Source organism: Macrotis lagotis, chromosome 1 (genome assembly GCF_037893015.1).
Source record: "Macrotis lagotis isolate mMagLag1 chromosome 1, bilby.v1.9.chrom.fasta, whole genome shotgun sequence".
NCBI classification, from domain to species: domain Eukaryota; kingdom Metazoa; phylum Chordata; class Mammalia; order Peramelemorphia; family Peramelidae; genus Macrotis; species Macrotis lagotis.
Window position 1 is genome coordinate 650,084,686 of NC_133658.1, and position 27,679 is coordinate 650,112,364.

Here is a 27,679-nt window from a genome sequence, read left to right on the forward strand (position 1 = left end):
AAGTTTATTTGTGCCCTGCAATTTGCTACAGTTGTTAATTATTTCAACTATTTTTAATTGGTTCTCTAAATATATCATCATATCATCTGCAAAGAGTGAATGTTTCTTCAATACCTATTTTTATTTCTTCCATTATTTTCAGAATTTTATTGCTAAACCAATCATTTTAATCTATTAATAACAATGATAATGATTAGTGATAATGGGTATATTTCACCTCTGATTTATAAGAAAGACTTCTGGTTTACCTCTTGTATAGATAATATTTTACTCTTGGTTTTAGATAGATTCTTATCATTTTAAGAAAGACTCATTTATTCCTGTGATTTCTAGGATTTTTAATAAGAATGGGTGTTGTATTTCATGGCATCTATCAATATAATTCTTTTATTTGAGTATTTTTTCATTATTGATATAATCAATTATTCTTATAGCTTTCCTAATTTTGAAGAGCTGTGTATTTCTGGTATAATTCTGCTTGGCTGTAGTGAATGATCTTTGTGATATATTGGTGTAATCTCCTTTCAAATATTTTATTTAAAAATTTTATCATTGATATTCAATTATGAAAGTGTTTTATAGTTTTTTTTCCTCTGTCATATTTCTGGCATATCAGGTATTTGCTAGGACTCTATTATGTTTTCAAATTGTTTATATAGAATTCCGATTAATTGTTCCTTCCATATTTGATGGATTTTTCTGATAAATTTATCTGGTGTTGGGAGCTTTATCTTAGGGAACATATTTATGATTTCCTCAATTTCTTTTTCAAAGACAAGGTTATTTGACTATTCTATTTCATCTTCTATTAATCTGGACAAATTTATACTTTTGCAAACATTCATCCTTAAATTGTCAAATTTAGTTCCTAAAAATTGCTTTAACTTCCCCCTTAAATCAAATTAATCAATAGTTTATTCATTTTTTTAAGATTTTTGTAAGGCAATGGGGTTAAGTGGCTTGCCCAAGGCCACACCGCTAGGTAATAATTAAGTGTCTGAGGCTAGATTTGAATTCAGATACTCCTGACTCCAGGACTAGTGCTCTATCCACTGTATCACCTAGCTGCCCCTTTTAGTTCATTTTTAAAATTTCAATTTTATTTATCTCTTTTTTTATTAAGGATCTTCATTTAATTAGGAATTTTTAATTTGTTCTATTTCTACTATTTGAGTTGCATATACAACTTGTTGATTTGTTATTTTTCTTTTTTTATTGATTTAAGCATTCAGAGATATGAATTTTATCCTGACTGCATCCCATAGATTTTGGTATGCTGTTTCATTGTCGTCATTCTATTTTATGAAATTTTAATTGTTTCTATTATTTGCTTTTTGATCCACTTTTTCTTCAGCATCAAAATGATATTGCTCTGAACTGATGCTGAGTGAGATGAGCAGAATGAGAAAAACATTGTACACACTAACAGCAACATGGGAGTGAGGATCAACTTTAGTGGACTTACGCATTCCATGAGTGCAACAATCAGGGACAATTTTGGGCTATCTTCAATGGAGAACACCATCTGTAACCAGAGAAAGAATTGTGGAGTTTGAACAAAGACCAAAGACGATTACCTTCAATTTTGGGGGAAAAAAAACATTATCTTATTATGGAATTTTGCTTCTTCTTATACTTTATTTTTCTTCCTTAAAGATCTGATTTCTCTCTCAACACATTCAACTTAGATCAATGGATATGATGGAAACAATGTAAAAACTAACAAATTGCCTTTTGTGGGGGGGTGGGGGGGGAGGGAAGCAAGAATGGGGGGGGGAATCTTAAAACTCAAAATAAATAAAATGTTTCTTTAAAAACATGATATTGCTCCTCAGGGTTCCTGTTCCCTTGGGATAGTAAGAAACAGCTCTCCTTAAAGCCCATGATCCCTTGTGCCAAAAAAATGTTCCTCTCCACGCTGAAACTGAGCTCTGAAAGTAGGGATAGGAAATTGAGTTGCCAAACAGCATCTGGTCTTGTGCCCATTTCTATAACAGATTTCCCTTTTAATCTCTTTCTGACCAATTCCCAGGTCTCCTTGACATCGATGACTTGAGAATCTCAAAACTCCTTTTGCTACTGCTGTGGCCACCCAGACATCCCACTACTGGTGGTGTATTCACATGGATTTTGGGGTAGCTTCCACTCCTATGTCACAGATATCTCCTTAGGTCTTGTAAGCTGACTTTAATTAGAAGAATTTTGACTCTGATCTTTTGTTGGATCTGTCACTCTAGAATTTGATTTGAACATTATTTTTTAAGTTGCTTGCAGGGGAATGTTTCTTGGTGTCATCCCCTTTAAAAAAAAAACCCTTTTAAAAAATTGCCATTTTTAGGGGTAGTGCCAACAAATATTCCCCTGAAAGCAACTTAAAAATAATGTTCAAATCAAATTCTAGAGTGACAGATCCAACAAAAGATCAGAGTCAAAATTCTTCTAATTAAAGTCAGCTCACAAGGAGATATCTGTGACAGGGGTGGAAGCTCCCTCAAAACCCATGTGAATACACCCCCAGTAGAGGTATGTCAGGTTGGCCACAGCAGTAGCAAAAGCAATTTTCAGTTTCTCAAGTCAGAGATGTCAAGGAGATATGGGAATTAGTCAGAAAGAGATTGAGAAAGAAATATATATTCATATATTTCCATATACTTTAATATAATTATATGTGAATATTTATAAATGCATATACTTATGTACACATACAATACATATATACCAATAAACACACAGAGGAATATATATACATATACACACTCACACATAAATACATTTATATAGATAGATGGTTAGATCCTCTTCTAATTCATATTCAAAATTTATTGTTTATTTGAATCTAATAGATTTCAAGAGTATAAAGTAATTCTCTTTAAAGGAACAACCTAGAGCTTCTCCTCATAATAGCAATTCACATAGTTTTGATAGAGACTTAGAATCACATCATTCCTTTAATCATAGGGTAAATAATGAAGTGGAAAGAAGTAAAAGACACTGTGTTTTAAATGTGTGTGTTTTTCTAGCTTCTTAGTAAAATTAAAAAGAAAAGAATGAGACTGAAAAAATAGGAAAAAAATTTAAAGATACCTGGAATGAATGCTAGGTTGTCTTTTTTTTTTTCATTCCAAATCAGTTGTTATAATCATACATAGCGTCATTACATTGAAGTTACGGTTTTTCTGCCTAATAAAGTTTGCTAAAACAGAGCATAAGTTTCACTCTGATCCAAATCATCTGAGATTTCAAAGAGATACTCATTATCAAGGGTGCATTCACAAGTTCTGTAAGTGGACTTTTTTTTGGAGAGACCATACTGAGGAGTTGAAGAATACTAGGGTGTCTTCAGTCATTTCCTTAGTACACATTTCCTTAGCTAAGTTATAAGCACCCTTCCTCTTTGGAATATCACATTCCAGGCCCTTCAATCCCTTCATGTTCATTCAGCCAGGTCCTGTGTAAAGCTTACTATGGTTTCTTGCTATCTAAATTGTTTCTTTCTGACTACTTCCGGATTCTCTCTTTTATCTGATAGTTCTGGAATTTGACCACAGTACTCTTTGGTGTTTTCTTTTGGGGATCCCTTTCGGGGGGTGGGGATCAATGTGTTCTTTCAATAACTATTTTGCCCTCTGGTTCCACGATATCTGGACAATTTTCCATCACTAAATCAATGAGTCCAGGCTTTTTTTTTATCCTCAATGTTTTCAAGAAGCCTAATGATTCCTAAGTTGTCTCTCTTGGATCTATTCTTGAGGTCAGTGGTTTTGCTGATGAGGTATTTTATATATTCTTTTTTTTCAATTTATTTGGTTTAGTTTAACAGATTTTTGTTGTCTCATGAAGTCATTAGGTCCCACAGACTCCATTCTTTTCTTTATAGAAGAATTTTCTTCATCTACATTTTGAAAGAGTTTTCCATTTGCCCAATTGAGGTTTAGAGTGAATTATTTTCTTTTTGCACTTTCCAAGGATTTGTTTTCTTATTTCAAGGTGTTAATTTTCTTTTCAGTTTCTTTTCCAAATTTTTCCAATTGAATTTTTAAATTCCTTCCTGATTTCTTCTAAGAATTCTTTCTGGGCTGGAGACCAATTCATATTTTCCTCAGAAGTACTTGATCTCTCTGAATTAGAATCTTTGCTTCAAGGTAGTTTCTGTGAACCCCACTTTCTAATGGCTTTTCTTCTTTTTCCTAGAAAGTTGTGTTGGAAGAGAGGCTGGTTCACAAACTTTTGGTGTTGAGATTCATATAGGCTTTGTTCACTGGGTTTAGTAACTCCAAGTGAGCCTGCCAGTAGAGGTTGCTGGTTACTTTCTTTGGAGTGTCTGTAACCTTGATTTGTGGCCCACTCCATAGGCCTGGGGGAGGGGGGGAGTTACAGCTGGATACTGGTTATCCTTGAACAATGTGGACTGGGCCCTAACCTACATGGTTAATCTCCTTATTCTACTGAGAGCAATATGCTACTCCTGCCTGGGGGGGGGGGGTGCTGTTACTGTGCTTGTTGTGGGAAGAGCACTCCACTGAAAATATGGGACCCATGGCCTTGGTACTCTAGACCAGCAGAGCCTAGCTGATCGATGTCCAACCACACTTTGCAACTTTCCCACCACTGTTCTGGAACTCTCCCTCCGATCCTGCTAGAGCATCCCTGTCTGCTTCTCACACAGCCAAAGCCTCCGCAGCTATTTCTAGGTTGGTCCTCCAGCCTCATCCCACCACCCCTGCCTTCCTTCTCTGCTCTATGTCCCCAGTTCACCCACACTCCCCTGAGTTAGACCATTCTGTTAAGAGGCTTGAGTCATATTAATTCTAAGGGAAAGCCAGGAAACCTTAGCATAGTACATGACTTCTCTCCACCATCTTGGTCAGAAGTGCAGTATTCTGGTTTTTGACTCTATGTTACTATATTAAGCATTCTAGGCTACAGGGTAATATGCTTTAAGCAATACCTGCTACTTCATTATTACATGCATGGGGTCAGTCAGAGTCCAGTAAAATATTTCATTGTCCAAATCCACCTACTGGCATTTTCTCAGCATTAAAGTGTCTTCCCCAACTACAACTTAGGATATTTAGAATTTTGAGTTTGTATTTTGACTTCAATATCTTCTGTTATTCCTTCATTCATGATCTGTTCGCCCTGCCCATCATTTGAAGACAACCTTGGCAGGGATGATTGGATCAATGAAACAAGGTTTAAATTGGTATACTTTCGATTTGAAGTCTAAGATGACAATGTACCTTTATTTCATTACATTCTAGTTCCTTGGGTTTCTCAGATTGCTCTCCTCTTTTTATAGAATCACCAAAGTTTTAGTGTTCCATGTCATTCTGGACAAAGCATCAGTATCAGCATTAGTCTTACCAGTCTTATAGGGTGTAATAAAATGATAATGGACTAGTTCTTTTACCCGTCTATGTAAATTTCATCCAACTTGTTACCAGAGAAGATATTTCACTGAGTTCTCAGTCCACACTTTAAATGTTGCTTAAAACATATAATCTTTGTTGTTTATGCTACATCAGGGACTGGGAACCTTTGGCCCATGGATCATATTACTCTAGTTTTGATAATGTAACTGCAGGAAGTATATTCCAAACTTCTAACCTCATTTCAGTGTCAAGAAAAAAAATATTTCAGCCTACATAAACTAATAATTATATAGGAGAATCCTTGAAGGTTTTTTCACCTTTACGTATCCACTTAGCTCTAATAGGTATTATTGGATTTAAGATAATTATCCATTTGTCCTTATCATTTTGAGTCACTGAAAATACATTGTAAAAGTGAGTTCACTTAATATTTTTGCAGTAGTAGCAAGTTCTTAAAAAACCTGTCAATAAACTAAGATTTTTTGTGGGTAATACCACATCAGATGCATTTCTTCTATCTTTGAGTCAATATTTATATTTTGTTGGAATATGATATTCCTGTCCCTGCACCAGTGAAACAGAAGTTATGCAGAATTTGAACTTGTCATTTAAGAGCCTCTTCTAGTCTATCTAACAGTTTCATCAGTCAGTCTTCATGTTTCCCTTGGTTGTGTTTAAATAAAAAAACATCAATATTGATATGATTTTGAAACAGCTACATTTTGCATTGGATAGAACATTGGTCCTGGAGTCAGGAGGACTTGAATTCAAATCTGGCCTCAGACACATGATAATTGCCTAGCTGTGTGACCTTGGGCAAGTCACTTATCCCCACTGACTTGCAAAAACAAAACAAAAAACAAATATTGATATGATTTACTATCTCCAGCATTATTTCCAGTATTTTCCACTATTTTTTCAATCAACAAAATTCTTACATTTACAATGCCAAAAAATAAAATGTTTATGACAGGTTAGACATTCTAGGATCATTTTCCTAGCTAGAACTCAAATCCCAATCTTCTGAGGTCAAGGTCAAAGTTCTTCTGCTTGTTCAACCACAAGACCAATACAAGCAATTTGTTACACTGTTAAAAATACTGTCTTTGCTATCTTTTCACATTCATTTTGATATTCTAGTGTCTCTGGGTCTCCATTTCCTCATCTAGTCAATTAAATTAGATTAAATTATTGACAATGTCTGTTCTAGTTTCATTTCTTTCTTCCTATGATGATAGCATCATAGGTTCATAGAATAATTGAGTTTTTAGATTTTTCTCACTCTTTCCTCTTCAAACTAAGTCTAATGAAAGATTCATGCATTTCTCACTTCTTCACCACTTGCCACTCCATTTTAAAAGTTCATTGTAGTGTGTCACTTTTATGTGTAATGATTTATTCCCTTCTACCTCTCCTTTCCCTCTTCTCTCAGTGCTTCACTTTTTCTCAAACTTTAACTTTTTTTGGAGATTACAAGATAAGTGATTTATATCCATGCCCTATGTCTATGTATACTTCTAGCTGTCTCAACAATGATAAAGTTCTTAGAAGTTAATGTATTGTTTTTCCATGCTGCCCAGAAGAGGGGTCCATACGGTGTTGTTCACGGTTTCCATCGTAACTTTAAAGGGAAATTTTCACAATGTCTGGAACCCTAGATGTCTTGCCGACGAAGGAGGAGAATGTCCTCAAATTCCTCACTGTAGGGACCCATTTGGGTGGACTTACAAAAGGAAGAGTGATGACATCTATATCATTAATTTGAAGAGAACTTGGGAAAAACTTCTGCTGGCAGCTTGTCCCATTGTTGCCATTGAAAATCCAGCTGATATTAGTGTCATCTCATCCAGGAACACTGACCAGAGAGCTGTTGTGAAATTTGCTGCTGCCATTGGTGCCACACCTATTGCTGGATGCTTCACGCAACTTCACTAACCAGATCCAGGCAGCTTTCAGGGAGCCTTGCCTCTTGGTGGTCACTGATCCTCGTGCAGAACATCAGCCTTTGACTGAAGCATCATATGTTAACCTTCCAACCATTGCACTATGCAATACAGACTCCCCACTTCACTATGTGGACATTGCCATTCCATGTTACAACAAGGGAGCTCACTCAGTGGGTCTGATGTGGTAGATGCTGGCCCAAGAAGTCCTGCGGATGCATGGTATCATCTCCATGAACATCCGTGGGTGGTCATGCCTGATATTTACTTCTAAGAGATCCAGAGGAGATTGAAAAGGAAGAGCAGGCTGAAGCTGAGAAGGCAGTGACAAAGGAAGAATTTCAGGGTGAATGGACCACACCTGCCCCAGAGTTCACTGCTGAGGGCATCCAGGTGCCATCTGTGCCCATTCAGCAGTTCCCTAGTGAAGATTGGAGTGCTCAGCCAGCTACTGAGGACTGGTCTACAGCTCCTATTCTCAGGCCACTGAATGGGTAGGAACTACCACATAGTGGTCCTAAGTTTTGCCCAGATGCTCTAATAGTGTTGAAAAAATGCTGATGGAAATTAAACATTGGTTGTTGTTTTTTAAAAAAAATAAGTTAGGGGCAGCTAGGTGGCGCAGTGGATAAAGCACCAGTCCTGGAGTCAGGAGTACCTGGGTTCAAATCCGGTCTCAGACACTTAATAATTACCTAGCTGTGTGACCTTGGGCAAGCCACTTAACATCATTCGCCTTGCAAAAAAAAAAAACCTAAAAAAAAAGACCTAAGAGTCTCAAAATAAATAGGATAGCGCTTTGGTCGTTGCGCTCAGCGGGAGTGTTCCCGGACTTGAGTTACTAGGGGCGAGGCGGAGTCACCGGTATCCTGATGGACTGAAGCGGCGGAATCGGCAGGGACCCCAGCGGAGGAGACATCGACTGTCGGATCGGTAAGACGAGATGGCCCGGACAAAGCAGACTGCTCGTATGTCCACTGGTGGGAAAGCTCCACGCAAACAGCTGGCTACAAAGGCTGCCAGGAAAAGCGCCCTCTCTACTGGCGGGGTCAAGAGGCCTCACTGTTACTGGGCTGGGACCGTGGCCCTTCGTGAGATCTGCCCGTTATCAGAAGTCCACAGAGTTTTTGATCCAGAAACTTCCTTTCCAGCGGTTGGTGAGGGAGATTGCTCAGGACTTCAAAACAGACTTGAGGTTCCAGAGTGCAGCTATTGGTGCCCTTCAGGAGGCTGGTGAAGCATATTTGGTGGGCCTCTTTGAAGATACTAACCTGTGTGCCATCTATGCCAAGACAGTTACTATCATGCCCAAAGATATCCGATTGGCTCGCAGGATACAGGGAGAAAGAGCTTAAGTGAAGACAGTTTTGTGGTGTTTTGTAGTAAATTCTGTAAAGTACTTTGGTTTTATTTTGTGACCTTTTTTGTAAGAAATTGTTTATAAAATGTTGATTTGTACTTACTCATTCCATCTTTCACTCAGGATGAATGCGAAAAGTGACTGTTCACAGACCTCAGTGATGTGAGTGAGCATTGTTACTCTGGAGTGACAAGTTGCTAATATGCAGAAGGAATGGGTGATATTTCTTGCTTCTCATGATGCATGTTTCTGTATGTTAATGACTTGTTGGGTAGCTAAAATCGTAAGGTACTAGAATTGATATAAATGTGTACAGGGTCCTTTTGCAAGAAAACTGGTTATGACTTGATCCAAGTGTTTAACAATTGGGGCTGTTAAGTCTGACCATACATCACTGTGATAGAATGTGGGCTTTTCAGAGGGACAAGTCTTAACTACCGTGTAACTTAAAGTTTCCTAAAAAAAGAAAAGAAAAAATACCATAAATCTGGCAGCTATAGAATACACTATGTGCATTTATAATAGCTATTTTATATATTGTAGTGTCAACATTTTTAAATTAAAGGTTTTACATTCAAAAAAATGAATAGGATAATGAGAAAAATGATCATTAAATAATTGATTGTTAATGGGGGTGGTGGAAAGGACTTATCCCTCTCTGAAATACATTGCTGATGGGGGTTGAATTGATGATAATGTTTGACTATAACTTCAGGGAGATGAAGCCATGACAATCAAGTGAATTGGTGTTGAGTGAGTGGGTGCTGTGCTAAGTCCTCCTATCTCACTTTCTCCTCTTGATCTGACTGGTTCCAGTGGCCAGATATGAATGAGAATGAATGGAGATGACCCTGTTTGCAAGTCAATCAGGATTAAATGACTTGCCCAAGTGTCAAGTGTGTGATACTGAATTTGAACTCAAGTCCTCCTTTACTCTGGACCAGTGCTCTAGCCGCTGAGCCATCTAACTGCTTCAGTGTGGGGGAGTAAGGGATTAACTTTCTCCTAAATCCTGTTCAGATCAAAGGTAGGTGGTGAAGCCCATTGTGTTCTACAAAGTTTTGGGAAGGGATACATACCCTAGGATGGGGGGGTAGTTTGGAAGTAAATGTCTTAATCAACATCATATCCCCTAGTTCCTAGTTAGAATAGCTACAGTTCTCATTATTGTATCCATTTTCTCATTTACTGTTAACAATTAGTTGACTTCTACACATTTTTCCAAGAGTATTTAAGGATTCCATGACTCTCGAACTTTTTATATATCACACTTTAATTATGGCATATGCATATTTAATTGCTAAACTTCATATGTGAATAAAACAGAGAGTGAAAGAAGTAAGCACATAGAACAGGAAAGAGTATAGAAAGTCCTAACTAGTCCCATTTAGCTGTTAGGTAAAAAAATTACAATAATGTTCTAAACCATTTAAAATAATTAGTATAAAATAGTAGTAGCAAATACTTGAGAGTATGCCTGTCAAAACAGATACAGGAACCATATAAACATAAAACATTTTTATACAAATGAGGTCAGATCTAAATAATTGGAGTGATATTTATAATTGATAAAGTCAGCATAGCAAAAATGAAAATTTTAGTGAACTAATCTACTTCAACTTCATCCCATTTAAATTATTAAAACTGTCTTAATAAATTACAAAAAAATAATAACAAAGATCATTTGGAAGAACAAAAGGTCAGGAATTTCAAAGAAACCAGGGAAAAAAGATTAAAGGAAAGAGATTCAGCAATATCAGACCTAAAATTATAAGGTGAGAGGATAGTTGAAATGTAAAATGAATAATTTAAATTATTTTAATTAATTTTTATAAACAAAATCAATGTAGTCAAGATTAGAAGGAATACAGAAAATTTGAGGAAAAGTTTTCCTAGACATTCTATTAGATAGCATGAGATTGTGTTGGAATATTGCTGTGGTGTATGAAATAATGAGTTAATTGAATTTGAAAAACATATAAAGACTTGGACCTGTGAAGGATGCTATAAACTTTCAGAGAAAGAGATCACAAGTGAAAATATACATAGTACAGTCTGTGTATGAATGTATATCTGTATATGTATGTGTATGTTAATACATATTACACAAATAAGTATATGCATGGATACATACTCATATGTGCGTGTGTTTGTTTAATAGTAGTCTTCTTTAAGCTTGGGGTAAGAGAGGGGAAAAATAAAATAAAAAATACACAGAGAACCAAAAAAAATACAAGGATAGAAAGAAAAACTTGGTAGCTTAGATAAACTGAGTATAGTATTTATTACATAGGTTTTCTTGAAATAGAAATGTATTGTTTTATATTGAATCCTCACTAATGTTCTACTGTGTGGATGCCAGTGTTTTCCTTTCTTCTTTTATTGTTTTGTATTTGTTTTAAATAAATAAAAACATAAAAATAAAACAAACCATCAATATGTGTCTCAGGCATCCTTATGCCCGCCTCAGTTCATAATTATTTTTTAGTTCAAACCTGTGGTTACTTTTTTTTTAATTTTGTCAGATTTAAAAGTCAATAAACTGATGATGATCTCCAATTTCTTATAATGTGAGAATAATTCGTAAAGACTATTGTCACAGATTTAGTCATCTGAAAGGATTTTGCTAATAAGATTTCAAGAGTGAGATTGCTGGAACATTTCTAATGAATTTATTGATAATTTTGAGAGCTTGTGAAAGAAAGATCTCTCCTCAGTACCTTAGGGTCCAATGGAAGAAGTTAAGAATACAGTCTTTTCTCTGAGCTGCTTAGTCTAGATGAGGGAGGATTTTTATTTGTTTAATTATTATATCAGGGTAAATTTCCCTAAGGAAATGAATGAGGGTAGAAACCCCTTCAGGATTTTTTAGCTCCAGAGGTTGGTGTCACAGGGAAAGAGGCAATTGCATTGAATGTGTTTGTTTTTTGATAATGACATTTCCATCAACATTCTGGTGACTTGAAAAGAATGGAATTCCTCTGATGGTAGAGGAGCAGGAGTCATGCTTACGCTTAGTGGCCAAGTTGTGGACTAGAATCAGTGAAAATAATCTCCCTTAGAGATCTATGAGGTGTTCCTTTGTTATCTTAGCTTACAGTTCTCCTGTGTCCTTTGACCTTAGAAATTGTAGTCTTCTTCTCAAAGAGCATAATTTTTCCTTTTCCTTAAATCTTCTTCATTCTTTGTATCACAATTGGACAGATTGTATGAGTTTTCCTCTCTCTTTTCTACTATTGCTATAAAAATCTTTGATAAATCCAATATTTCTTTTTAGACAAAGTTATTCTTTAAATGTAATTCAGCAAGTACTTATTAAATATGTATCATGTATTTAAGGAACCTGGGACATAAAGATAGAGATAATCATTTGTATAGCCCTATATTCAGAGACCTTGCAAGAATTTTTAAAGGTTTTCCTGTTCATCCATTTCATTTGAAATCTAAACAGAGTCATTACCATGTTCCTCCTGTGAAAGAATAGCTTTGAAATAATTTGAAGTACAACATGCAAATATAACTAAGAATAAGGTGACAAGAGGGCATGGAGTTATGGAGAGGAACACACCTAGAGGCCAACTGTGAAGAACAGACACAGAATACAGCAGTGACAGAGAACCAAGGAATTGTACTTTCCTGTATTACAATTTTGTCTAAAATGAGGCCTAATCTGGTAGGTAATTTTTACTGTCTAAGAAAAGTTAAAGATAAATCAACATCTAATAGTTTTAGGTATGCTATTTTCTATGTTCACCTTGAAAACATACTGCTTTTCATGAATTTCCTCAGTGCAGCCTTCACATCTTTGTTTCTCAGACTATAGATCAAGGGGTTCAGCATGGGGATGACTGTGGTATAAAATACTGAGCCTACTTTCTCCTGGGTCACACTGTTGGAACCTGGTATATAATACATGATGATGATGGAACCATAAAAAACAGAAACAGCTGCCAGATGGGATCCACAGGTGCTAAAGGCTTTATAACGGCCTTTTGTAGATTGTATACGAAGGATACTCAGAAGAATCAATGTATAAGAAATCAAGATGGGCAGAGTTGTGGCCAACAAATTAAATCCACCAACAAACATCACCAAGAGTTCATTGATGTATGTGCTGGAGCAGGAGAGTTTCAGAAGGGGAAGAACATCACAGAAATAATGATGGATGACATTGTCCCCACAGAAGGATAGTCTGGCTAGGTAGTTTGTATGAACAATGGCCCCAATACACCCCATTGTGTATACACCTGCCACCAGCAGAGAGCAGAACCAAGGCACCATGGTGACATTATAGAGCAGGGGTCTACAGATGGCAACATAACGATCATAGGCCATGGTTGTCAGCATGTAGAATTCAGCAATCACAAAGAAGAGGAAGAAAAAGAATTGAGTCACACACCCTGTATAGGAGATGATATTCTTCTCTGATACAAAGTTCTCCAACATTTTGGGTGTAATGACAGAGGAATAGCAGAGATCTATGAATGACAGGTTACTAAGGAAATAGTACATGGGAGTATGAAGCTGAGAACTGACTAAGATTAATAAAATCAAGCTGAGGTTCCCCACCAAGGAGACTAAGTAGATTCCTAGAAATAAAAAGAAAAGTGGTATCTGGAGCTCTGTTTGATTTGTTAAGCCCAAGAGGAAAAATTCTGTTACAATGGTGTTATTTCCCATTGTTATTCTCCTTCATTAGGTTGGAAATCTGCAGAAGTATGAGAGAAACATCTTAGTAACCAAAATCATTTCAAAATGCTCTTTCTTTATTGCTTTATCTGTATATGCTCTATCTCTTTCTCTTTCTGTCTATTTACCTCTGTCTTTGTCTGTCTGTCTGTTTCTCTCTCTCTCTCTCTCTCTCTCTCTCTCTCTCTCTCACACACACACACACACACACACACACACACACACACATCAACCCTTTATTTTCACTTCTTTAATTTACAAAAGACTAATGCCAATTTATCAAAATTTGGACTAAATATTTCATATGATGAACCTAATACTGACTAATCCGTAAACATGTTAAACACAAACGTTTAAGTTACAATGTTTACCAGACTATTCTCCAATGAGGGGATGAAGTTGGGAAGGGAGGGTGGAAGGAAATTATGTAACTTATAAATATGCCTATGCATGTGGATGAATGTTGAAAAACTTTCATAACATATAAGTGGAAAAATAAAATGAAATAAAATAAAATATCAATTTTAGGGGAAAATCATAGAACTGGAGAATTGCAAACCCCTTTACCTTGCCATATCTAGTTCAAAATTAAATAGGGGGAAAAAAGAAAAGCTACAAAAAAAAGCCAAAACCTATAAAGAAGGCAATTATATCAGCTATGATCTATTAAAGTCAGGCAAATGGCAGAAAGCACAGGACATGGCTTATGTGACCTAGAAACTGTCCATCCACAGAATAAGTTTCATATGAGGTTAAAAGGTTCTTCGAGATGAAAGTGCTCGGACAAATGGTGAATGACCAAGTGGATCTGTTTGCTATGTAGAGAATATTTAAGCAAGAGTTATTTCTTCATGACTTCCAAAGTCCTTTTAAACTGTACAATTTATCATGTTGGAAAACTTCTATTCCAACCTTCCAAAAGTGAGGCCAAGATGTTAAAGTACAGAAAGCATAAGCCTGCCATAAGAGGATAATGCTGAAGACAAATTTTGTCTATTAAAATTTTACCTGAAGCTACTACTGGGACTAACAAAGGGAGAAACATGCAGTCCCAGTCAGTCAATCTGACATCATTATATAAACAACTACAAGGGGCGGCTAGGTGGCGTAGTGGATAAAGCACCAGCCCTGGAGTCAGGAGTACCTAGGTTCAAATCCGTTCTTAGACACTTAATAATTACCTAGCTGTGTGGCCTTGGGCAAGCCACTTAACACTGTTTGCCTTACAAAAAGAAAAAAAAACCTAAAAAAACCTAAAACAATAAAAAATAAACAACTACAAAGTACTAGGTACTTAGAAGAGATAATATGTAACCAATCCCTACTCTCAATGAATTCAGAATGTATTAGAGGACCCATCACATCAATAAGTAGATAAATGTAAGAATATAGTATGTAAATATTACACACAATTTAATCTCAAGATTAAAAGCATTAGGGGCAGATAGGTGGCGCAGTGAATAGAGCACTGGCCCTGGAGTGAGGAGTACCTGGGTTCAAATTCGGGCTCAGATACTAAATAATTACCTAGCTGTGCAGCCTTGGACAAGCCGCTTAACCCCATTTGCCTTGCAAAAAAAAAAAAAAAGATTAAAAGCATTAACAGCTAGAGGTGACATGTGGGAGCTAAGAAAGTTTTCCTGAAGAAAGAAGGATTAGATCTAAGTCTTATGTTAAGAAAACAAAAAGTCTTAATTGTTGTGTTATTATTTATTGGTTGAATCATGAGAAAATTGCTTAACATTTTTACCTTAGGCTTTTTTGACCTCTGAAATGGAAATAAATTTCTTTACAGGTTCTCTTATCAATTTCTGAGTTTACAGAGTTGTAAAGTCTTTGGACTCCTCAAACTAATGACCTTAAATGCATGAAATAAAAATCATTGCAAAGGAAACCAAAGGCTAGGAAAGATAAATATTTCATTTTTCCCAATGCAAGTTCATAAATTCCCTGAAATATCTCCATGGACACCCAGGGCATCTAGAAAAGTAAGTAAAGAACCCTTGATTTAGAACTACATAAAAAAATTTATCTTTCTAATATTGAACCTTTACACTGACTTCAGTTTTATTTAACCATTAATCTTGCAAAACAGAGGTGAAGAAAGATGCCCAGAGGAATTAAGGCTTAAAATTTTAAAATATCGTATTTTAGTTGGATTATCTGCACTAGATTATACTGTTGGTTGTTTCAAGAAGAATGGGATTGTAGTTTACAAATCCAATGCTATTAAAGTACAGGCTCTAGAGTTACTTCCTTTTTCTAAAAGGAAGCTGCTCTTAGACCTCCTTTGGTTACTTCTCCATGTTTAAGAGGAACTCTAGGGGAGTTATTTTTTTCTAATGTTGTTCCCCATTAACCTCCAGCAATGTACTCCCACCATTAATTATCAGTGAAAACAATAAAAATGCAGACTAATTTAGATTTTAGAAATTAGTATTTACAAAGGCATTATATTGTCAATGTTCATTCTTGTTCAACTATTTATGTGCCCATCTGGCATTTTCTTAGCAAAAATACAGGACTGATTTGCCAGTTTCTTCTTCAGCTAATTTTACATATTAATAAACTGAAGGAAAAAAAACTAAATGACTTGACCAGGGTCGGAGCAGTTGATAAGTAGCTGAGACAAGGTTTGAATTCAAGATTGCCGGACTCTAGATTTAACTCTCTAATCACTGTGCCACCTAGATGCTCCTAAAATGGTTTCATGAAAACCATGTCATCCCTCCAAATTGCTGATAACGTCTCTCTCTTATGTACCTCAAGGTTGAGAAGAAAATGGGCTCAAGCTTAGAGAATATGGCAAAGGTGTAGCAAAATGATCTGGTTTGTAAGATAACCTTTTATTTTTTCTTACCTTAGTCCTTACCTCAAGTTCTCCTTAGGTATTTTGTAGACTTATTTTGAATTCCTTGGTAAGTCCTGAATCTGACTTTCTTAGTGTCTGGTATATACTTATCTACCAGTACAAATACCTTCATTAACTACTATTATTTTAGGGACATTGTTAGAATAGCCATGCATGTCGAAAATCTTCCTAATTTTCTCTATATTCACAAAGTAAACATTTGGTTTCAAGAGGAGTGGTGGAAAGACAGTTTTTCTCCTTAAGACTTCTCCCATTCTAAGTCCTTGGTCTAGAAACTGCTCTCATTCCTCTCACTGCTCTCTCCAAGTCAGTCTTTTACAGGAATGTCAGTGTCTGAAATAGTTTGCTGGAGTCTCTTAAACCAATCCCAACACACTTCCATATAACATCATTCACTTCATTCAATTTGTTTCTCTTCTACAAAATTGGCAATCAAGGAATTTTCACATCTAATTTAATCTTTTAATTGACTGATTAATTTAATAGAAGTGTTCTCTTCAGATAAAGGAATCTAGGCTAGATGTCTTGAAAGGAGGGAAGATGATTGATTAATTCAATTATTCCTCACTCATACACATTGAATCTAACTAATAATACCACCAAAGCAATTAGAAACTAGAGAAACAATTAGATACATAATAATAATGTTTTCCTTCATTTTCAGCAACAGGGGAGTGATGTCATGACAAGTGCATGGATTGGATTTGAGTAAGGGGGTGCTGTGCTACGTCACCAGCATTATTTTCTTATCCAGAGTCATCTGCGTGCAGTGGACAAATATGAATCAGGATGATTGGAGATGGCCCTGGATGCAGGGCAAGCAAAGTTAAATGACTTGCTCAATGTCACACAGCTAAGCAGCAAGTGATTAAGTCTGGTTTCAAACTCCCACCCTCCTGACTCCAAAGCTAGTGCTCTATCTACTGAGCCACCTCCTGAACTACTACTCAAATAAACAAGAAATTCAGTCATGCCATGTCAGAAATAAAATTCACTCAGACATGGTGCAGAACAGTGAGCTACAGATAACACCCAAATGCTGTATACCATTGCACTCATCATTATAGCCCTGTATATTTGCAAAATAAAAAGAAAGTCAGCTGAGATAAATGAACTTGAAGATACTGTATTGATTTCCTATGAAAAAATATCAATATTTGACAAAGAAGTAGTAGAATTTCAAATACCATATGGATTTTAGAACTATAGGACCAAGGCATTAAATTCCATACACATTTTCCTCACTATGATGATATTAATGTATTCAATTAACATATCTTTCTAACATAAATTCTGTGTAAAATAAATTCTTTTATGACTCCATACAAAAATAATGAGGCAGGAAAAATGGGGTGGAAAGCATTGCATCATCAGGGAAAAAGAGAGTCACTGTAGACAAACATAGTTATAGGCTAATGTTTAGAAACTGATAAATTTGCTTTGGTATCACTGTTGTAGATTCACTTGCAGATTCACTGAGGTAATACTATTGATTCTAGTCTCATATATGGCAGTTAGCAATACCTAAAAAGTCTACTGTTGTGTTAGTGATCCTGAGTTCCCAGTTGCTATTCCAGGTGAAGATAAACATTGACAGACTCTGCCAAGATGAAAAAGCTTCAATTATAATCATGAAATTAGGCTATAAAATATTTCTGAGGGTCAGCTTTCCAAAGTCCAGAAAGTTAGACATTTTATGATAAAATCTTTTTACCATGATAAAGCATGAAACAGAAACTTAAAATGACTATTAATATTTCAAATTTGCAATGACAGTAAATATGCCTGAAAATCAGGCAAATGATTCTAATAATAATGTGCATGCTCTATAAACATTATCTTTCCTATAGCTATTAGGAAAAAAAAATTCTTGTTCAGTGACTAACAAGTGGACTTAATGATGGAGAAAGTGAATCATCAATCTTGATGCTATTGGACAAACCTAGAAATGGCATTGTCACTACACCGGAGAAAGAAAAAAGTCATTTTCGAATTTGTTATCTACTAATGTCAAACAATATATTTTCTTTTTGAATGTGCTGTGACAACACCTTTATTTTACTCACAATATCCTACTTTCATTGTGGAAGATCAAAATTCCCAGAGATAGACAATCACCACATGATTAAATTCAAATCCTCCCAGTGTCCTAAGGTTTTTTTTATTGACAATGGACTTCTCCTACTTATTATTCTAGTTTTTAATTCAAAGTATTTTTTTCATTCACAATCTCTGATTTACATAAAAAAATACGAATATAGAGTGTAATTAACAGTTACTAATGGTGCCATGGATAGAGCCTTTGGGCTAAAGTCAGGAAAACTTGAGCACATATCTGGTCCTTGGATATTACTAACTGTGGGACCATTGGAAAGTTACCTATCCTCTCTTTGCCTCAGTTTTCTAAACTATAAAATGGAGAAAATAGTAGCACTTGCCTTGCAGAGTTGTTTTGGGGATAAACAGATTTTTTTCAATAGTTCTTGACTCAGTGTCTGTAATAAAGAAATGCTACATGCCTTTATATGCTTATTTTCTTCCCTTTATCATATATATATATATATATATATATATACAACTACCATTCTTGATTTGTTTAGAAGTTAAAATAACCATTTATTGAGCAAAAAATGTCATAGATACTAAATTAAAGTCAGTGTGCTAATAATAAAATCTAACATATTTTAGTGGATAATTCTCTCCATTAATACACCCTATCTCTGGTAAACAATGGCTACTCACTTAAAATAGTTTGGTACAGAAGCAAATAAAGTAGGAAAATGCATATGCTCAGATAACTACCAACTTTTGTCTAAGAGTATTTAATATTATTGGGCTATTCAAGATTGCCTGCATTACACAAAACTTCTCTGATCACTGCTTTACTGTTGGTTCCCTAATCTGATGCTGAGCATCTCTTCTCTTCTCTTCTCTTCTCTTCTCTTCTCTTCTCTTCTCTTCTCTTCTCTTCTCTTCTCTTCTCTTCTCTTCTCTTCTCTTCTCTTCTCTTCTCTTCTCTTCTCTTCTCTTCTCTTCTCTTCTCTTCCCTTCCCTTCCCTTCCCTTCCCTTCCCTTCCCTTCCTTTCCCTTCTCTTCTCTTTTCTATTTGAACATAGCTTTGCAAGCTCTTTTGGTCTACCATAATTTTTAAAAATTTTAGAAAAAAAGTTTTCTCTTAATTGGAATAGAAGTTCTTTTTAAAGTGCCCAATGGAGAAGTTCACTAATCTGACTATCCCTAAACTATAGTACTCAGGTCCAAACTTATTTGGATGCTAGATTATGTAATCATCTTGAATGATATAACAACATGACTTCAGTTAACTCTACAACAGGAAAATAAACCTATCCAGTTCAATTGCATGCAAAAATAGCTATGAAAACCTCTATGCTTTACCCCCACCCCCCACCAAGCTTAGGGCAGAGAGAAATAGGCCTTTCAGTTCAATCTACCTCTGGGTAAAGACAAATTCAAATATTTTTCATTAAGTCCTTAAACATTGAAGTCAATTATCTCTGTGACAAAGCAGCAATCACTTGGCTCAATCCTTTGACCAGATTTTAAAATCCAAGTTGCAGCAAAGCAATTTTTCTACTGCCCTGCTATCTCTTCACTTAGGTCTTTATCCCAGAGGTTCTATCATGTTTCTATACCAAATTCCCTCATATTACAGTGACTAAAATGACAACTTTCTGCTCAATGAGTCATCTTTCACTTTTAAAGCATCACAATTTCACAATTTCCCTTCTCAAAGTAAGAATCCTTTAAAAATACATACTTTGGTCTACATTCATAAGACATATCACAGGGCTTTTTTAGTTTTATCCTCTTAAGTCATAAATTATGAATATGCAAATGAGCTGAGAGAACATATAAGGCCCTGAAATTCTGAAGACTTCAGCATTGTGCAACATCTCTTTTGGTGTCTTTGAAACTATTACTTTATGGTTCTAATAAAAATTTTTTGTTTCTTTATAACATCAAACATATATGACATTTAAATAAGAATTAATTTTCATTCTAAAACTTTTAAAATTCCATCTTAAATCTATTTCTTCATAAGTATACTGTTAGTTTAAATTAAAACAAATGTCTATCCCTATACTTTTTATGGTTCTATACAACTGTGGCAAAACTACATATCCTTAGACAATTAATGTATATATTTTCCTTTTATAAAAAATGCCTTTTCCTACTCTTTGCATCACTAACTTGTCCATGTGAAAAGGGTCTTAAAGGGATAATATATCCCCCACTTACTTTAATTGAAACCTGATGGAAAAAATTCAAAGGTAAACAGGTTATATGAAAGAATAGCTCAAAAAGGCAAATAGGTGAGATGGTAGAATTGGTTTTATTATTCATAAATAGGCAAAAAAGGAGAAATCAAGTCCATTTTTTGCAGAATCTATGATATAATTGTCATAAAATCATAAAATAGATTCAGTTGTTACAGTCAAAAATCAGTCAACAAAAGTTTTAAAAGTATATATTATTTTCCATGAGTTAGGTGCTGTACTAAGTACTGATGATTTTTTTAAAAAGGAAAAATAATCCCTTCATTCAAGAAGCACATATGGAGAAACAAAAGTAATTAAATGAGTAGGTATATAAAAATATATTGAAGATAATCCTCGTGGGAAAGGCACTAGCAACTGGGGCAGAAAAGGTCTTGGACTTTGCACAAAGTATTTTTGGCTCAGAGGAAGCCAAGAAAAGTAAGAGAACTAAGTGAAGAGAAAGACCATTCGAAGGGAGCACTTTAATTATTAAAAAGTGTGGAGGGGGAAGGAAAAAATATAACATCTTGTGTGAAGAAAGGCATGGATCATAAAGTGCACATAGAGACTAAAAGGTAGAAAGGGGACAGTTTGTAAAGGGTTTTGTCAAATAGAAGGATTTGGAGGTATAGGTAAGTAACTGCATTTATTGAGTAGGTAGTGACTTGAGTACAGCCACACTATAGGGGGATAAAATTTCTTTGGCAGTTGATTAGATAACGTATTGGAGATCAGAGAGACGAGGCAGAAAAACTAATTAGAAGAGTATTTTTAATCATAAAAGATAATGATGACTTGAACAAGTGGGGTGGCTATATGAATGGAGAGACTTCTCAAATTGGAAGGGTTTGTCACAGAAGGAGTTTTACTTACTCCTCGATGGGAGACTTCAAGTAGAAATGACTAGATCACTTGACTATGTACAATAATATAGAGGGATTTTTCTTTTGATAAAATTGGTAGAAGAAAACAAAAATTACTTCCAAATTTATAATTCTAACAATGTAAGATGTATTCTGTATATATCTGTTTATAGTAATTGATACATCATTCTTTATGAAAACTTCAGAAGAAATTATTAATTTATGAATAAAATGGCTGAAGGCTGTTCCTCAGCACATGACAATATTTATTCAGGACAAAAAATCTCCAGATATTTATAACTTCAGGTCAGACAAAACTTGAAAGGGAGTTTGGTCTGCAAAGGTCTTCCAGAACACAAATAAAAGAAAACAAAATAGAGGAAACCTTTTATTTATAATAATGCCATTACATCAACAAGACCTAGACCTATATTCTGTGTTGATGAACTTGATGATAAAAATAATGCATTAATTTATGGATGAGTAGATTTATATAGCTTTCATGAGATTTACTGGTAACAAATTACTGAAAAGTAGAACATTTAGGCCACTCTGGCAATTTATATTGATTCTTCATTTTTCCTTTATGGAAATTTTAAGGAGTGCCTATTAATTTAGAGCACAATGGTCAGGAAATGATAATTTCATCTGATTAACTTAAGACTTTTCAATGAGAATCTGGCAAAATTCAAACTGATGTATTTTTACAGGGCCATTGTTAAGAAATACAAAGGAACAACCTTATTTTTTTTAAAGTATCTGGAAGAAAGTCAAAGTTAATTTCTAGGTTAAAAATAAGATTTTATAATGGATTTGTCAAGAAGTCTCAACAAATCAATTTATTAAGAATTCCAGAAACAGCCAGTAGAAACAAAGGTATCTGAAATTCTGAATTATGAGAAACAGAAACTTATTTATCTATCTCAGAATCAGCCAGTGACAGAAGAGACATTTTTGTCTTTCTTAATAAGGAAACTATGCTCCATTTTTTTTCCTTTGGGAAATCATGGCTGTAACAGGAGTGCTCTGTCAATCATCAGGTAACTTTTCTTGAATTGTTCTCACTCTTTAAAAATGAATCCATTATAACCTATTTATTACTTCTTCCTTTCTTTTCAGAATAAACATCTATTTTTTTCCTTCTCTGTTAGATCACATACTTGCTCACCTTTCTTCTGTATCCTCTTGTTTATATAATCATTTACTTTTTCTCATTTTGATTCATTTTTATAATTCCCTTCCTTATATTCTGCTCCTTTGGTGCAACCTCCTAAAGCCCTCATTCATGATTCTTCATTGCTTCATTTTCCTTTAGTTCTAGGTACAAACCACATTCAAGGGTATTTGTGTGTGTGTGTGTGTGTGTGTGTGTGTGTGTGTGTGTGTGTGTGTTTGTATACATGTGTATATATATATATATATATATATATCTCCAAGGCACCTTTTGTTCCTGATATTGCAACACTGTAGTATTGCTCTTCCTTAGACCGAGCAGGAGGATGATAAATAACTAGCTGTCCACAAATTTCTTAACTGAAGAACTTTACACTTCGTAAGTGGGAAATAAAAGGAATAGGTCCAGCTTCATGGTTCATTGGATCGAGCACTGGCCCCAGAGTCAGGAGGACCTGAGTTCAAATGCGACTTCCGATTCTTAATAATTGCTTAGCTGAGTGACCCTGAATAAGTTAATTAACTCAAATGTCTTAAATAAAATTTTAAAAAAGGAGTAGACTCTTCTTTATACTTGTTTTACGACCACAACCTCCTCTTGTTGCTTTTTACAGGTAACTAGGTGGAGTATTGATAGAGGGCTCTTCTTAAAATCAGGGAAATCTGAGTGTGATTCCAGGATTACACACACTTACTAGCTATGAGACCTAGGAAAGTGACATAACTGCTGTTTGCATGAGTTTCCTCATGTGTACAATGTGGTAATAATAACATCAACATGCCAGAGTTTTGGGGTTTTTTTTTAATAGAGTTGTTTTTGAAGAGCAAATGAGAATATTTTAAAATACTTAGCACATCCATATTTCTTAACATATAATAGCACTTACTAAATGCTTGTTTTCTTCCTTCCTTGTCTCTCTACTCTCTGTCCCTTGGACTCTGCAATTTTGGAAAGTAAGTGGGAGGTGAATGAGGGGGAAATTCCTTAAGTGGTGCTCTCCTAATTTATCTCCCTTTTATAATGACAAAAATCCCCATGGATATTAGGCCTTTTCCTGAGTTACAAATGATTTCTATCATGCATTTGTAAATATATTTGCATGAATAATTATATTACAATGTACCCCATTTGGAAAACTTAAAATTCATTTGACTGTTAAATTTTTAAATGTACTTATCTGACTCAATGGCACATATCTAGCACAAATACTCATTGAGAGAAAAGAAAGTTGAAAAATATTTGAAATTGGCTTTTTTTTAAAGAGACCAATTAGGAAATTTGTTACTCAAGAGTCCTTTTTTTAAAAATGATTCATATTAAATAATAAACATAATTCCTCTACATAGGGCTTTACAAATTTCTTCTCTCAAAACAACCCTCTGAGCTAAATACTCCAAGTATTATCATTCTCATTTTATAGATAAAAGAAGTGAAGCTTCAGAGTGCTTCAGTTTCAGAGTGCCCTAAGTTTCACAGTTAGAAGGTACCTGACTGAAGACGCTAATTAACATTTCCAGCCTAACATTAATTTTACTGTATACATTTCCAATTTAAACATTCTTGATGATTTTGTGGATCTTTTTCTAATTAATACATGATAAAATATGTCTGAGCTAAGAGAAATTAAAATCATATATTAGGAGCCATAGTTGGACATAATCAAATATCACTAAGAAATCAAGGAAATAGAAATATTAATCTCAATTGGAAGGAAATTTGGGGCTATTTATAAAATATAATTTGTTGGCAAACATTCATGGAGTTATCGATTTTATAAAATAAGACCCATATGAAATTACCACTGATACTATTGTCCTTTAAGTTTCATTTTTCTGAAGCCTCTGTGAAACCTCTTTAGTGCTTACACATGTTATTCTAAACCAGGTTTTTTTTTATTTTTATGCATATCTTTGACATTCTAGTGGAGCCTATTCTCAGAACATTGCTTTTAAATGCATAATGAAATAAGTTAAATAGAATAACAAAGGAAAGAATGTCCATTGAAATATATTTATCAATATATATTTATACAAATCAAGTTCATATGCCCCAATTAAGAAAATTTGCCTCCTTTGATTAAATTCTTAAGTAGGAGTTTGCAAGTTTATTTTCCCTAGAGAAGCAAACAAACAAAATAATGAACCAGATTTAAGAGGTCCCAAATTCAGCTACTGGAATGATTGAAAAGATATTGAGTTTCACTACTTTTCTATAAGAGAACATGGAACATGGAACTACAAGGATCCTTGCGAGGAGAGGATGGCATTTGAATCTGCTGTCTAAAGACATCAAAAGAAAAAAGAAATGTGAAAGATAAAAACAATATTAATTTTTGTGACCACTGAAGGATTCAAAAGTAGAGATTATCTATTTCAATTCCCATTTTGTTAAATTAGTTAAAGTTATAGATAATCATATTCGAGAAATGGGTCACTCTGCCTAAAATGATCATGTTATCTCTTCCCAAAATTATTTTTTTCATTTCCTATATCATGAAACATGGTGGAATTTTGGCACTTACCAGAATCCTGTGAAGAGTAAAGAAGATTCTGCTCTGGTTTGAGGAGATAAAAGGTAAATAATGAATTTTCTCCATGTTTTAGAATTTGAAATATTTACATGTCACTTTAGTAAATCATTTTTGCTTACAAACCATTTGCAAATAATTTGATTCTCAGAATCACCTGAATTGGGCAGGCAGAAATTATCGTCATACTCTTATAATGAAGACACTGAAACTAAAATAAAGCATTTTTCTCTTCAGTTAAATTACTTGTAAATAACATTTTTCAGACAAGAATCCATGTATTCTCTTGCCTATTGTAGAGTTCTATGTGAAGCATTATAATTTATAGAATGAAAGGAATTACCCTCTTACCCTGAGCTGACTACCTTAGGATGAGACACATTTGTATTTGTCATTTGGAGATATTTGTACTCTAAGGAGAAAACTCTATTTATTAAACCCCCTAGGACTAATTCAAGCCATGAAGATAGTCTCTCCCGAGAAGAAGAAATTATCTAATCTTATCTACCTTTAATAATAAGGCTCCAAGAAAGACTCTAATAACTCTCAATAAATGTAATTTTATTAGAGAGAATATACTTACCCAAAAGTGATGGATACTCATGACCTTTCTGTGACTCAGATGGAATGATTTAAAAACAATTCCTCCTTAAAAATGGGGACAGTAAAGAGATGGGAGGATGAAGGAGACTGAATGGGGTAAATCTCATTATATTAAGAGGTACAAAGGACTTAATGCAATAGAGGGGAAGAAGGGAAGAGGTGAGGTGAGGAAGAGGTGAATCTTATTGGCTTAAAATTAACATATATACACTCAGTTAAGTTAAGAAATTTATGTTACCTTTAAAGTGTTAAAAGGGGGAAAGGGGAGGGGGAGGAAAGGTGAACCAACAGAAGGGAGAGAAGGAAGAAGGGGCAAAGGGAAAGAAGAAAAAAGGGGAGGGGTTGTATATAGGAGGGCAAACACACTGAAGGTGGTGGTATTCAGAAATGAAATACTGGGGAATATGGATAAAGGAAAAAAAGGGGAAGATACAAAGAGAAAGAAGGTGACATGGAGGGCAATAAAGATGTAGTAATTATAACTTTTAATGTGAATGGGATGAACTCTCCCTTAAAACAAAAACAAAAGCAGAGTGGATTAAAAAACAATCATACCATATGCTGCTTACAAGAAACTTATTTGAAGCAAAGAGATACATATAGAGTAAAGGTAGAAGGTTGGAGCAAAATATATTGTGCTTTAGCTGAAGTGAAAAAAGCATGGGTAGCAATCTTTCTCTCAGACAAAGCAGCTGCAAAAATAGGTATCCTTAAAAGAGATAAGGGAGGAAACTATATCCTACTGAAAGGTACCCTAGACAATAATTTCATTACTAAATATGTATGCACCCAATAGTATCACAACCAAATTCTTAGAGGAGAAGTTGAATGAGTTACAGAAAGACATAGACAGCAAAACTCTAGTGGTGGGGGACCTCAACATCCCACTCTCAGATTTAGATAAATCTAACCATAAAATAAACAAGAAAGAAGTCAAGGAGGTAAATAGATTGTTAGAAAACCTAGATAATCATAAACTTATGGAGGTAATTGAACAGGAATAGAAGGGAATATACTTTATTTTCTACAGTACAGGGCACTTACGCAAAAAAATTGATCATATAATATGGGATAAAAACCTAATAATCAATTGCAGAAAGGCAGAAATAGTAAATTTTAATGAGTTAGAAAAAATGGTAAATAAATTCATATGGAGAAATAAAAAGTCGAGAATCTCCAGGGATTTAATGAAAAAAGTACAAAAGAAGATGGTTTAGCCCTACCAGGTCTAAAATTATATTATTAAAGCATCAGTCATCAAAACTGTCTGATATTGACTAAGACATGGAGTAAGGGATCAGTGGAATAGAATAAGTACAATAGCAGAAATTGATTATAGTAATCTGCTGTTTGATAAACCCAAAGAGACCAGCTATTGGAATAAAACTCTCTCTTCAATAAAAACTGTTGGGAAAATTGGAAGTTAGTATGGAAGAAACTTGGATTAGACCAAAACCTCACACCTTATACCAAGATAAGATCAAAATGGATACAGGATTTAGACATGAAAAACAATATTGTAAGCAAACTAGTAGATCAAGGAATAGTTTACCTGTCAGATCTATGGAAAGGGAAGCAGTTTATGACCAAAGAGATGGAGAACATCATTAAAAATAAACTAGACTATTTTGATTGCATCAAATTTAAAAGCTTTGGCACAGACAAAACCACTGTAAGCAAGATCAAAATAAATGTAGTAAACTGTGAAATAATTATTACAACTAGTATTTCTGACAAAGGACTCATTTCTAAAATATATGGAGAACTGAATCAATTAAAAAAAAAAAAGAAAAGCCATTCCCCAATTGACAAATGGTCAAAGGATATGCTAAAGCAATTTACAGATGAGGAAATCAAAGCAATCTATATTCATATGGAAAATTGCTCTAAATCACTAATTACTAGAGAAATGAAAATTAAACATCTCTGAGGTCCCATTTCCCACCTCTCAGACTGGCCAATATGAACAGAAAGGATAATGTTCAATGTTGGAAGG

The 27,679-nt window shown here is 34.7% G+C and overlaps 2 protein-coding genes and 2 pseudogenes across 2 annotated transcripts in view; 2 read left to right on the top strand and 2 right to left on the bottom strand.

Annotated features, from left to right (window-relative positions):
* Positions 1-27,679, bottom strand: part of LOC141522422 (olfactory receptor 8D1-like) — a 52,136-nt gene that overhangs the window by 18,617 nt on the left and 5,840 nt on the right. Inside the window, exon 2 of the mRNA XM_074235866.1 lies at positions 1,466-1,525. The gene's annotated coding sequence lies outside the window, so the exon portion shown is untranslated. The remainder of the gene's footprint in view (positions 1-1,465; positions 1,526-27,679) is intronic.
* Positions 6,942-8,252, top strand: LOC141505993 (small ribosomal subunit protein uS2 pseudogene; annotated as a pseudogene).
* LOC141522407 (histone H3.3A-like) lies at positions 8,259-8,670 on the top strand (annotated as a pseudogene).
* LOC141522415 (olfactory receptor 8A1-like) lies at positions 12,426-13,355 on the bottom strand. The gene has a single exon (XM_074235854.1). The coding sequence runs from the start codon at positions 13,353-13,355 to the stop codon at positions 12,426-12,428; it is 930 nt and encodes a 309-aa protein (XP_074091955.1).